Source organism: Setaria viridis, chromosome 4, assembly GCF_005286985.2.
Source record: "Setaria viridis chromosome 4, Setaria_viridis_v4.0, whole genome shotgun sequence".
Taxonomy (NCBI): domain Eukaryota; kingdom Viridiplantae; phylum Streptophyta; class Magnoliopsida; order Poales; family Poaceae; genus Setaria; species Setaria viridis.
Window position 1 is genome coordinate 2532219 of NC_048266.2, and position 13279 is coordinate 2545497.

The 13279-nt window shown below is 51.2% G+C and overlaps 1 protein-coding gene across 1 annotated transcript; it reads left to right on the plus strand.

The window, feature by feature from the left end:
- Positions 1–6071: 6071 nt before the first annotated feature.
- LOC117853271 (epoxide hydrolase 1) lies at positions 6072–8062 on the plus strand. The gene is made up of 5 exons (XM_034735657.2): positions 6072–6605; positions 6714–6931; positions 7021–7182; positions 7328–7563; positions 7689–8062. Exons 1-5 carry the CDS (start codon positions 6533–6535, stop codon positions 7942–7944), a joined length of 945 nt encoding a protein of 314 aa, XP_034591548.1. The 5' UTR covers positions 6072–6532; the 3' UTR covers positions 7945–8062.
- Positions 8063–13279: the final 5217 nt, after the last annotated feature.

The window sequence follows — 13279 nt, forward strand, 5'->3', positions numbered from 1 at the left end:
GATTTTGGGAGATCTTAGGTGTGCTAAACAAGTTGGAGTACACAAAAGGCGATTGGTACGTTCATCATAAATCTCATCGTACGGTTACTTTGTACTTCCTCTGTTCGTTTTAGCTTTTCTAAAGACATAAATATTATTATGCATCTAGACATAGGGTATATCTAATTGCGTAATAAAGTTTATTAATCTAAAAAAGCTAAAACGACCAATAATTTGGAATGGACGGAGTATTTGGCTGAACCTAGTTGACTTTTCTGTTGCCTAATCGATCAATTATTAGCACCGCCGTTGTTTCTTATTTCCCCACCAAAACTACACATTGATTTGATATCCAACTCAGAACACTATAAAATCGGACTTTTCTCCTTGCCTTTCTCCTTCTCCAGCCTTTTGATTCGTATATGCAAACTTTTATACCAATGAAAAATTAACAGTTTAATTTTCAATGCCTGATTGGCTGAAAATAAGTTACTTGTGCAGAGTTGGTATTTTTGCAAGAATTATACCAACAGCCAGACTCAATGTAACAAAGAGCAAGTACATACATGATAACATGGCGCACTTTTGACACACACGTGCGAATCAACTGTTACAAATTGTTTCAGGGGATCGCCGATAGCGACGGTTCTCTTCTCCATCATCCCATCCTCCACACCGTAGAGCAGGAAATGATCCGGAAAAGCAACCGGAACGTTCCACTTCCTGGACAGGGGATAAGCACACCACCGTGGTGCACTGATGAACTTGCAGTTGTTCACCGGAGATTACAGCAAGCCTCTGCCACTGACGACGTATTATCATGAGACCTCACACAATGTCATAGCACAGTAAGTATTGACCGACTCAACTTTTCTCTCGAATCGATTTGTTCCCACGGTGTTGATTAATGTCGTCACCAGCCGTCAGCTAGGAACAGGACACGCACGAGAGGCGTCGTGGCGATGAGGAGAAGCAGGGAAGAATGGCAGATGCAATGGCGCGGGCCAGGGACATCGACGAGGAGGCAGGCGAGGGTGAAGACGGCGACGACCACGGACATCAGCGTGCTGAGGGCGCAGGGGCAGCGTCGCCGCCGACGGCAGGGGCCGCATTACGCGCCCTGCGGTAGAAGCGGACGAGAACTAGAAGCGTGGCGCCGACCGCGACGGCGACGGGCGTGTTGGTGTGGCCGGGACAGAGGCGGAGCGCGTCGAGGCCACCGTCCGCACCGAAACGGATGGCGACGAGGAGGACGCAGACGGCGGCGACGACCAGGGGCAGGCCGATGCAGCGCGCCGCGTGGCGCGTCGTCGCGGCGCGTTCCGCAGGAGCGGCGCGGCCGTGAGCATTCCGCGGCTCCCGGAAGACGCGGAGCAGAGGCGTGGCGTAGAGGAGGGCGGCACCGGCGGCGATGGCGATGGGGTAGCAGTACTTGGCGGCGAGGTCGACGAGTGGGCGGACCGAGCCCGGGCCGCCGGGGCCGACGACGAGGCTCGCGGTGACGAGGGACGCCGCGGCGAGGGACAGCAGCAGGGTGATGCAGGCGAGGGGATCCGCGGCCGGCGCGGTGCCCGGTGCGCCACGCCCCGCGCCGGCTCCTCCTGCGGGCGGCGGCGGCTTGCGGACGTATCGCGCCAGCAGCAGGATGCCGAGAAGCTGGGCGGCGAACATGCCGATGACGAAGACGCAGATGCCGATGTCGACGACGGGGTTGCGCCCGGCGAGCGTGATCAGGAGCCGGAGCGCGTCCGGCCCGCCCAACGCCCCGGCGCCGAGAGCCAGGACGACGATCCCCGGCGCCGAGAGCCAGGACGACGATGAGGAGAAGCAGGGAAGAATGACAGATGCAATGGCGCAGGCCAGGGCGGCGAACCGCCTCACAGCCGCCGGCGACATGAGCGCCGCCGGCGCCGGGGCGACTTGTAGGTAAACAAGCATGACGCCCATGTTGTATGCGGTGGCGAGGGCAAGTGGCATGAAGAGGCCGGCGATGCAGACGAGGACGGGGCTGTGCGGGGAGACCGCGCGCTGCAGGGATTCAAGAAGCGGGTTTAGAACGTGGAGGCCGGCGACGGCAACGCAGAGCACAAACATGGTGATCTCGGAGAGGACCATCCTGAAACTTGTGGCGCGGTGCGGCGGGAATCGATGTTAATTGTTGAGGTAGAAAGGTGTGGGTGGATTGAAGGAAGCTCCCTGTGGTATGGTATAGTCGCAGAGATATATGAATAGCACAGACCACCGAAAATGGTAGCTAGGTCGCTGTAGGAGGAAGAAGAATATTTTAGCCTAATCTGTGAACTGAAATCACTCGAGAACTTGAAACACGCGAGGTCTGGGAGGCAAAACCGGTCTGTTGATCCTGAAACAGACGAAATCTCGGCAAGAAAACACCTGCTAATAACCTCTCTCGAGACAACCGAAGAACATGGCAAGGGGTAGAGAAAGAAGGAGAGGAAGAAGGAAGAACATCAACCAACATCCCGCGGATGCTTTGGCTCAGCGCATAGGCGTGGATTTATAGAAATTTTTAACGGGTCGGCGGGTTAACATATCGTGGTCTTTCGCTCCGGAGGCTACACGTAGGGCCCCATCCGTTTTGGTGTATACGTGGTGAGACTCAGCATGACTATTTGATTATCGTCAAAGGTCGCTGTCCCAGGAGATGACGCGTTCGGCGCAGCCGGCCGGCTCTGTTAGCACACAGGATGGAACATGAGGCACGAATTTAACTGGAAAAATCTTCGCGGGAAAAAAAAATCACGGAAGACAATCATTATTGAGGGAAATTTATGAGCAGGGACGGTAGATGACTTATCTAATATATCTTACCTTGCAGTCTACATCGAGCTTACATATGTATAAGGGTGGAACATAACTCACGTAGGAGTAGTACTCTATCTATCTCTAGAGTAGGTTTCCTAAGGGTCTCTCCAATGTGTGGTCCTTAGCTGCTCCTATGTTTTTCTCTCTTATGGAACCAGGTACTATACACTGTGAGGCTAATTCAATATGGAACCAGCTCCAATGCATAAGATCAAGAGAGAGATAGAGATGCATGAATCCCATATTTATAGATTCAACCCGATTGTATACATTTGAGCTAATATAACATGTGATATCAAATCATTGTAGGATCCATATTAGACCAAGTACAGTACCATACATCGCTGTTGTCCTAAAAGATTAGGAATCCAGTACTCTATTTTAACAGGCTCGCTGCGGGGTGCGGGCTGACGACAACAACGACCCGACAGCACGGGCGCGCGCCCCTGCTCTCCCGCTGCTATTTCCTTCGATCCCCCTTACGACTTGGCGAGCGAGACCGGCTGCTAGCCATTCTCGGCGACGTCGCCTGGGATGGGGATGAGAACCTGTCCTTCGGCGTGATTTCGTGATGGGGATCGCGCTCCGTCGGTGCTAACACTGCTGACTCTCCCTTTCATCCTTCGTCTTCTGAACAGTCCAGTCCTTCGTTCCTTTCGTCCTGCTCCGATCCCTATGCTGTTGCCTGCTCGCCTTTCTTGGCTTTTCGACGAAGCCACGGTGTGGATGCCTCCTAGTCAGCGCCGAGCACGGACGAATGAAACGCAATGCTGAGATTAGACTTCACCGGACGGGAACGTCCTTGCGATCGATCAGCTTCCCTCCACGTGCACGGTCCCCACAACACCCCTATCTCTATCCTCCCCTCCTCGTTCGCCAACCAGCGCGCTCCTTATCCCCCACCAACACGGCGCGGGGCCCGCTTCCCTGACGAGCTACCGCCCGCGGGGAGCGGCCTCCCCGGCGAGCGACGGCGCCCGGGAGCGGCCTCCCCCCCGGCGCGCGGCCACCTGCCTCGCTCGTAACTCGTAAGCGCGTCACGAAGTTTCTCTCAACAAACTGCTTCCGGTGACGTGCGGGCTTTCCGTCAGGGACTCGCCGTTGCCCACCTCGTGATTTCGTGCACGGTTGATCACTGCACGCCTCGTGCTAACTGCTTGTACTCTGCCCAAATAGGACACGCCAGGAAGGTTGGACTGCGATGCAAATACGTGTCTGCCAATCTGTATTCTGTATCATGAATTCATGACCAGTGCCCAAGAATTCGGTGTCCAAGAAAAGGCAGACAGTATATTTAGGGCATATTTATTCTGTTAGTTGGAGAACAAAACAAAAAGGGACTTCGAAATAGTGGGAAAAGAAAAGCTTTTACTGGTGGAATCCGGAACGGATCACTCCACTTGCGTCGTGTACTGGCCCGAAAGCAACATGCAGCGCATGCAGATGTCAAAGGAAAGGACCCACCGGGTGTACTTGACGTTGACATGTGATAGCTACCGTCTTGCAAGTGTGGAGAACTGGAGATGTCTTTCCAGATTATCAGGCTGCTGCTGGTCAAAAGGGACAACGTCAACTGGGCTAAAAATAGTGTCCCTCCTAACGAATATTTAGATATTAATTAGAAGTATTAAATATAGAGCTAATTACAAAACTAATTGCACGGATGGAGACTAATTTGGGAGACGAATCTATTAAGCCTAATTAGTCCATGATTTGACAGTGTGATGCTACAGTAAACATGTGCTAATAATGAATTAATTAGGATTAATAGATTCGTTTCGTGAATTAGCATCCATCTGTGTAATTAGTTTTATAATTAGCTCATGTTTAATCATCATAATTAGCCTCCGAATATTCGATGTGACATGAATTTTAGTCCGGACTAAAGATCCAAACACCCCCTAAGTTGACATCCAACCTGCACCCAAGTGAGATTCAGCTAAGCTTTGTACATCTTCCAGTCTTGGATTACTCTGGTGGGATTTGGTTAAGCTTTTCCCCTATTTTTTTTCTCGACCGAGGTCGGTATAGTCTTTAGGCTTTAGCCCCCACGAAAAAAACACAGTTATTCCTTTTTGTTTCGATTCAAGGAAGACTCCCTTGCGCACCACACTGAACACCGTCTCACACACATCGCTACTACGTTTTTTAGGGAAGTGAAAGTACTCCGTCGAAAACAGGCTAAGCCATCTGGGCTGGTTTCTATAATCGATAAACTTGCAAGAGAAAAACAACAGATTCCTCAACTGAAAGAAGCACAACAAATTCCTAAGCTGGAAAAGGTGCTAAACTACTCGTTTTGTCATCTATATACCATGGGATGGATTAGGAAATCAGTAGTCCGATTTAGTGCATGAGAATCTTATCCAAAGCAACCAGATGCAGGTATCCTATAAACACGGTATAAATTATTCCACAAATAGTATTAGAATCTCTATTCCCTGTTTTATGTTTGCAGATAAAAGAACTGTTTGCAATAAAAATTCACTACTGGAGAAGTTCATTTTTTTTTATAAAATAAAATTGAGGCGCCCAATTCAGAAGTCATCGCAAAATGATCCTAGCAGACCATTCAACACTTCAGACAGATAAACAATAAGCAGATTCGCAGGCAGAATACAGGGAAGAAGGTACGTGGCAGAAGAATTACAGCTCGGAATTGGCAGTAAACAAGAGCAGCTGCAGTACAGTACTAGTATCACCTGTAGGGATCTATCCTCGAAGGTAGTAAAACTGTAACGGAGGACCGGGCATACGTGGACGGAGGACCAGGTCAACAGAATTGGGGTGCGTGGGCGTAGCAGGCAACGCCGCAGCCGCTCCAGAACTCGGCCGCCGGCGTGCCCCGTCAGGCGGAGCAGGAAACGGCGACCTGCGGGGGCGGCGAGGAGGCTTGCCGTGACGAAGAACATGGCGGCCAGAGCCACCGCCACCGTCATCTTCGCGAAGCGCTCCGTCGCAACTCGCACGGAGAACCTTTTGTTTATCATCGGCAGGGCTGTTCCGTTGGGTTTGACCGGCGCGTTCCAGGGCAACAACGATGGTGGGGTCAGCGCGGCGGGAGGCAAATTCTCGGCGACGTCGCCTGTGGGAATTGCCGTTAGTGCGCAAGCGATCAATCAGGCATCATGGTCTTGATGACGTCCCTAGATGGCGAGAGTTAGTTGCCGGAAAAAATAAGGGTGGCGCGCGCGACGCGATGGAACTCATGAACCACTAAATAAAGCCCAACGAGACAGAGAGTGACGAATCATGCATCATGTATGTCTACATGCGCAGAATCATTCACAAGATTAGTTCCCTCTTCACCTTGCATCCTCAGCACCTCTAGGGATGCTGCTACGACCTACTACGCACAACTTCAGAGGTGAGGTGACAATTTTTTGAGGATGCACCTCTAGACATTCCCCTTACCTGGCCAGATTCAGGCAACAGAAAGCGTCAAAGAAATTTGGCGGCCGCCACTACTGCCACCTATCAGCTCCCAGGACACCACCCCCCTGCGTGCGTGGCAGCTCGCATCCGTGCATGCAGGTGCCGTGTCCCGTGTCCCGTGTGTGCACGGCGGCCTCGCACGCGTCCGGCCGTCCGCCACACGGGGCATGGCTGGGCCAAGATCCAGGCGAGTTCCATCCTGCATCAAGCAGGCGTTTCTCACTCTCACTCGCACAGTCTCCGTATCACACTCTACAACGTTCTTCAGTAGCGGTGCAACCTCGGAGCAGCAATGGCGTATGAGATCGAGCACACCCACCTCCCCATCCGCGGGCTTAACCTCCACGTCGCCCAACTAGGCAAAGGTGAGTCTTTGGCCCAAGCATTGCTGGCCCCTGGCCGGCCGTGATCGATTCACCGATCATGAGTTCACGACTGTGATTTGTTCTTATTGGTTTCTTCGTTCATTGCAGACAAGCTGGGGACGGTGGTGTTCCTGCACGGCTTCCCGGAGATATGGTACTCCTGGCGCCACCAGATGCGCGCCGTGGCCGCCGCCGGGTACCGCGCCGTCGCGCCGGACTGCCGCGGGTACGGGCTCTCGGACCAGCCACCGGAGCACGAGGAGGCCTCCTGGGACGACCTCGCCGCCGACGTGCTCGCCATCCTCGACGCCCTCCACGTCCCAAAGGTAACTACTAGTTAAGCAATCGCACATCAAACCGATCCAAGGAGCATCCAATCCAACAAATTAAAGCGTGTTCCCGGCCGCGCGTGCAGGCGTTCTTGGTGGGCAGCGATTTCGGCGCGGCGCCGGCGTACGAGTTCGCGCTGCGGCACCCTGGCCGCACCCGTGGCGTCGTGTCCCTGGGCATCCCCTTCAGCCCCGGCCCCATTTCCTTCGACACCATGCCCGAAGGCTTCTACATCAAGCGCTGGCGCGTACGTTGCCACTGACCGCATCCATCATGCATTCTGAATTTAGAACATTCAGCTCCTCTCTTCTCAATTTCTCATCAAAACCGCTGCTCTGCAACCGGTGTTCTGTGTTCAGATCATTGCTCGTGAGACTTTTTGTGTTCTGCAGGAGCCTGGCAGGGCGGAGGCCGACTTTGGCCGGTACGACGTGCGGCGCGTGGTGCGCACCATCTACGTGCTCTTCGCCCGCGCCGAAATCCCGGTGGCCAAGGAAGGGCAGGAGATCATGGACCTCGCCGACCTCTCCACGCCCCTCCCGGAGTGGTTCACCGAGGAGGACCTCGACGCCTACGCCGAGCTCTACGAGAAATCCGGCTTCCGCTACCCTCTGAAGATGCCATACAGGTAGGACTAACAGACTAACAGTCACCACGGCAGAGTCTGAAATGCGAGGGCATGTAGTCAGTCAGGCAGGCAGCTGCGCCAGTGTGTGTTCATCGAGCTTGTCGCTTCTTCCATGGATTGGGCAGGGCTATCCACAAGATACCGAACAGGATGGACGCCAAGTTCCAGGTCCCGGTGCTCATGGTGATGGGGGAGAAGGACTACTGCCCCAAGTTCCCGGAGTTCGAGGCTGCGATGAAGAGCGGCATGATGGAGAAGTTCGCGCCGGACCTGAGGATCACCTACATCCCGGAGGGGAGCCACTTCGTGCAGGAGCAGCTCCCGGAGCAGGTCAACGAGCTTCTGCACGGCTTCTTCAAGGACCACCCTGCCGCAGCGTGAGATGCCAATGAGACCGTGAGAGAATAACATTTTCATCAGTTGCTTCAATACTGCCGTTGGTAATGTAGCTCTGAATTTTCTCGGTAAATAAAATGCACGGTACTAGTACTTGATCATATTTTTACGCACGTAGAGAAAGAATCAAGGAGTTTTCCTAAGAGCTGAAAAGGCCCCCCCCAAATTTACACTGTAAGAAAAGAACACTGGTTAGCTGTTTTATAATGTTGGAATTTCATCAAAACTGTGCAGGAGCCAGTACAGATCCTACAAGAATCCTATGAAACCCAATCCATGTAGTTACAAGGCCTAAACAGTTGCAGTCTTGGAATATTTAGTTAAGCTTAGGGCTCGTTTGGTTTCAGGGTGTTAAATAACACCCGTCACATCGAATGTTTGGATCCTAATTAGGAGTATTAAACATAGGCTAATTACAAAACTAATTGCATAGATGGAGTGTAATTCGCGAGACGAATCTATTAAGCCTAATTAGTCCATGATTTGACAATGTGGTGCTACAGCAACCATTTGCTAATGATGGATTAATTAGGCTTAATAGATTCATCTCGCGAATTAGCACAGGGATCTGCAATTAGTTTTATAATTAACTCATGTTTAGCTCTTCTAATTAGTATCCGAACATCCGATGTGACACTGTTAAAATATCCTATTAAAATATTCGATGTGACATTGTTAAAAACTAATATTCGATGTGACACTGTTAAAGTTTTGTTAAAGTTTAGTACTCGTATCAAACACCCACTCAATTCAGAATCGAGAAGAAATGAAAGAAGAAATGAAAGGTAGGGCCCACTTTTCCCCTTGCCCCTATTCGTTTTCCCAATTGTTTGATCGGCATTAGCCTGTAGCCATTGAAAAAGCACAAGTATGTTTCGATTACAGGGAAGACTATATGCATACCGCACTCAGCATCACATACAACATTACTGCGTTTTTTTGGGGAACTGGGCTAGAATTATATTTCTAAAAGGCTGAGCTGCGGCAGGAGCAACGCTTCAAGTTCTCGAGGCTGGACGAAAAGTCCTAGCTGTTAGAATCTCTATTCCCTGTTTTATGTTTGCAGATAAAAGAACCGTTTGCAATAAAAATTCACTACTGGAGAAGTTCATTTTTTTTATTAAATAAAATTGAGGCGCCCAATTCAGAAGTCATCGCAAAATGATCCTAGCAGACCAGTCAACACTTCAGACAGATAAACAATAAGCAGATTCGCAGGCAGAATACAGGAAGAAGGTACGTGGCAGAAGAATTACAGCTCGGAATTGGCAGTAAACAAGAGCAGCTGCAGTACAGTACTAGTATCACCTGCAGTAAACTGTAACGGAGGACCGGGCATACGTTGACGGAGGACCAGGTCAACAGAATTGGGGCGCGTGGGCGTAGCAGGCAACGCCACAGCCGCTCCAGGACTCGGCCGACAGCGTGCCCCGCCAGGCGGAGCAGAAAACGGCGACGGCGGGGGCGGCGAGGAGGCTTGCCGTGACGAAGAACATGGCGGCCAGAGCCACCGCCACCGACCACCGTCATCTTCGCGAAGCGCTCCGTCGCAACTCGCACGGAGAACCTTTTGTTTATCATCGGCAGGGCTGTTCCGTTGGGTTTGACCGGCGCGTTCCAGGTCAGCGCGGCGGGAGGAAAATTCTGGGCGACGTCGCCTGTGGGAATTGCCATTAGTGCGCAAGCGATCAATCAGACATCATGGTCGTGATGACGTCCCTAGATGGCGAGAGTTGCCGGAAAAAATAAGGGTGGCGCGCGCGACGCGATGGAACTAATGAACCACTAAAAAAAGCCCAACGAGACAGAGAGTGACGAATCATGCATCATGTATGTCTACACGCGCAGAATCATTCACACGATTAGTTCCCTCTTCACCTTGCACCCTCAGCACCTCTAGGGATGCTGCTACGACCTACTACGCACAACTTCAGAGGTGAGGTGACAATTTTTGATGATGCAGAAGAATGTCTCCCGGGCTCCCTTATCTGCACGCACTTCTTAGTGAATCAAGTGGAACATGTATGGGATGTATAGGATGGTTCACCTAGATAGGATGATTCTGAACGATATGATACAAGTTGGATGTTTGATTGTCTGAATGAGATGGTACATGATTTTGTTTGGTTGCTTGAATAGGATGATATAGGACGGTACAAGATCATGTTCAGGGTTAGGTGTTGGAGGTGAGGCGGGTGGTGAAAAAATTCGCGCGACTTGGTCCTGTATGGGTTTGTTTGTTGAATTTTGCCGCACAGGATGATTCAGGATTGTATGAGAATTTCTTGGAATCTGGATGAGTTTATCCTGTACCGTTCGGTTCAATTCAATTCTATAATCGATAAACATGCAAGAGAAAAACAACAGATTCCTCAACTGAAAGAAGCACAGCAAATTCCTAAGCTGGAAAAGGTGCTAAACTACTCGTTTTGTCATCTATATACCATGGGATGGATTAGGAAATCAGTAGTCCGATTTAGTGCATTAGAATCTTATCCAAAGCAACCAGATGCAGGTATCCTATAAACACGGTATAAATTATTCCACAAATTGTATTAGAATCTCTATTCCCTGTTTTATGTTTGCAGATAAAGGAACTGTTTGCAATAAAAATTCACTACTGGAGAAGTTCATTTTTTTTGAAATGTTTGACTCTCCAAAAAAAAATTAGAATGAAATATAATTTGGAATGGAAGGAGTAGATTTGTGTGGACGGTGGGTATGTCATAGTCAACAATGGAGGGCAGCGAGTTTCAGAAAACATCCATTTCATAGTAGAAATCTCTCCCATGGATGGTCGGACGGCAGGGATGAAATCGTCGAGTGGTTGGCACTTGCCAGTTGCGTCGGAAAGGAAGAGAGAAATATGTTCGTATGAAACGGGGTAACAGCATCGCAAGCATGCTACTTTGCCTGCTACCCGATAGGTACAAACACGCAAAGCATCATTCAATATCTTGCTCGCAGTTTCCGCGAAAACATCGTCTTTTTTAATGGTCACCGGAGGCCCCGCCTGCGCTGAGATGAAGAGGCCTTTGGCACGGCTCATCCTAAAACGACTTCACCGGTGAAGCCAAAGCCGGTGAGCCAAAAAAACTGGCTTCACCTGGCTTCGAGCTTATTTTAGTCCCAGCTTACAAAACGGCTTCACGCTACAGTGTCTCGATTTGCGTGAAATAGATGAAGCCAAAGCTGAAATAAGCCGTGCCAAAGAGGGCTGAAGACACGACAGCCCCGCCTACGCTGTTGACGGTCAGATCCGGAGGCCCTGAGGCGGGATCCGGCCATGGAGGACCGCACGGAGAGTGCTTGACGTTGCCTAGCTGATTTGCATCTTGTAAACTGAGAAGAGATTGGGAGAGGGAGGAGGCAAGACAAGGAGGAGGCAGAGCGTGGGTCCCAGCGAGCGCCGGCTTTGGCGCCGCCGCCGCCGCTCGCCGTCGGGCGGTGGCGACGGCCAGGGATGAACTTCGCGCGGGGGCTTTGGGCTGGCGACGGCGGTCGCGGAGGGGTACGAGCGGTGTTTCTTTTTTCCCGCGAAAACATTGTCACGGAGAAAATTGAAACAGGCCTCGCCGAAATGTTGGACCAACGGAGGGAATCGTGGAAACTTGGCGAGGTGGGCAACCAAATTACCTATGTTATCGTTCCACGATCTTGCCGCATTCCAAGGCACGCCTGCTCCGTTCTACACGAGCCGCGTCATTCCGTGGACCATTATATTGTGGACGCCGCGCTATATATGTGTCTCTGTGTGTATGGTTACACACATCTGTAGCCTCCCAATACACTTGCTTCTTTGCATCGAGCAGCGATGGCATTCTCCGTTGTCCATCGCAAGACCTGCAGTATGTCCAGGACTCAGGTTGCAGTCTTTCTGCTAGGCTTGTGATCACCGGAGTTGAGATGAAGCGAGCTGGTGAGCCAGGGACAGCATCTAGCTAGGCGCTAGCTGCTTTGCGATCTGCACTTCCGCATGGTTTGGTTAGGCGTTGGGGACCAGGAGGATTGGAGGAAGGATCAGCGATCAAGTGTACGGAGCAAAGATCTGCAGCGGAGATTATGGATGGATTGAATGGAACACGGTTACAGGTACTCACGTTATCAGGAACAGGAAGGATCTGCCATCGTTCAGGGAGGAACAGATCAGGATGAAGATAAGCACAGGGGTACGGTGCAGCGCGTGCCTCGGCAGTGTTGCATACTTCTATGTATATGTCTGGGATTAACGGAGGAGCAAAAAGGATGTCGGGAACTCGGGTTGCTGTTGGACCTGGACAATGGTTGAGTGAGTTATGTGCCGAAGTGACGAAGAGGTGCTAACGTGCCATGTCTACAAGGATGGCAGCCTGACAGGCCCACCGGGTATATCTGCCTGGTACGTTTTTACTGAACAATATCTTTATTGCAATCTTTTTCTAGCGTACTGTTTATTCCTTATTATGGTAACTATAACTATGTGGGTCTAGCTACCTTTGCCCTTATTATTGTGCCCTGTATATTGAACTTAGCTTGGCCTGACCATCGGGACCGTGAATTTGAGATCCACGATTGTGCGCTCCGCTAAGTCATGCAAATTTCCACTAAAAATTCAAATCTTGATTAAATTTTAATATTATTGGCACCCCTAGCAAGGTAAAAATTGAGTTCCCCGCTCCGCCACTGCTTTGTGGTGATGTCATTGAAGCGTTGTAAGCAAATACAGCGGAGTTCAGAGTTTGAGGTTTGAAAGTTGAGGGAAGGTTAGAGGGCTGGGGACGGGAGGTGAGGGCGCCACCGATTGAACAGCAGAGGACAGCCAATGCCAAGGGTGGATAGTGGGGGTGATACCTAAAACTTGTTTTAGGTATCGGAGAGAGAAGATTTAGGTAATAATTTTGTGCTTCTCTTCAACAGCATACCTAAAATTGGATATTTATATTTCCTTCAGGGACTAAAATGTAAACATAATCTTTTTTCTAGGACCGATCTGCAAAATTGACTCATCTTCTTCCCCAACCTCTCTTCTCCTCCCCCCTCCTTCATCCTGCTGCTCTCCTTGCGCTGCTGCTCCTCCACTGCCCTCCGCTTAAGTCGGCGGTGGCCCCGCTCCTCCACTCGAATTCACGCGTCTCGCCGCTGAGAATCGACACCGGTCGCGCTCCTCCGCCTTGCCCGACCGCTTCGGGACGGGCGGCACACATCTGGCGTGCGCGCGGGCCGCACAACGAGGAGGGTAGTGGGAGATGGGAGGTGAGGTCCGGCCGGGGCACGGTGATGGATGGAGCTCGATCTCCGACCGTGTTAGGATGGGCGGCGCTCCTCCGAGCTCAGGCGCAGG

Bases quoted from the DNA above. Each gene is read 5' to 3' on its own strand.
- LOC117853271 (XM_034735657.2), top strand. From the start codon at position 6,533: ATGGCGTATGAGATCGAGCACACCCACCTCCCCATCCGCGGGCTTAAC. The intron at 6,606-6,713 runs GTGAGTCTTTGG...CGTTCATTGCAG, and splicing joins CGTCGCCCAACTAGGCAAAG to ACAAGCTGGGGACGGTGGTG. The intron at 7,183-7,327 runs GTACGTTGCCAC...TGTGTTCTGCAG, and splicing joins TCTACATCAAGCGCTGGCGC to GAGCCTGGCAGGGCGGAGGC.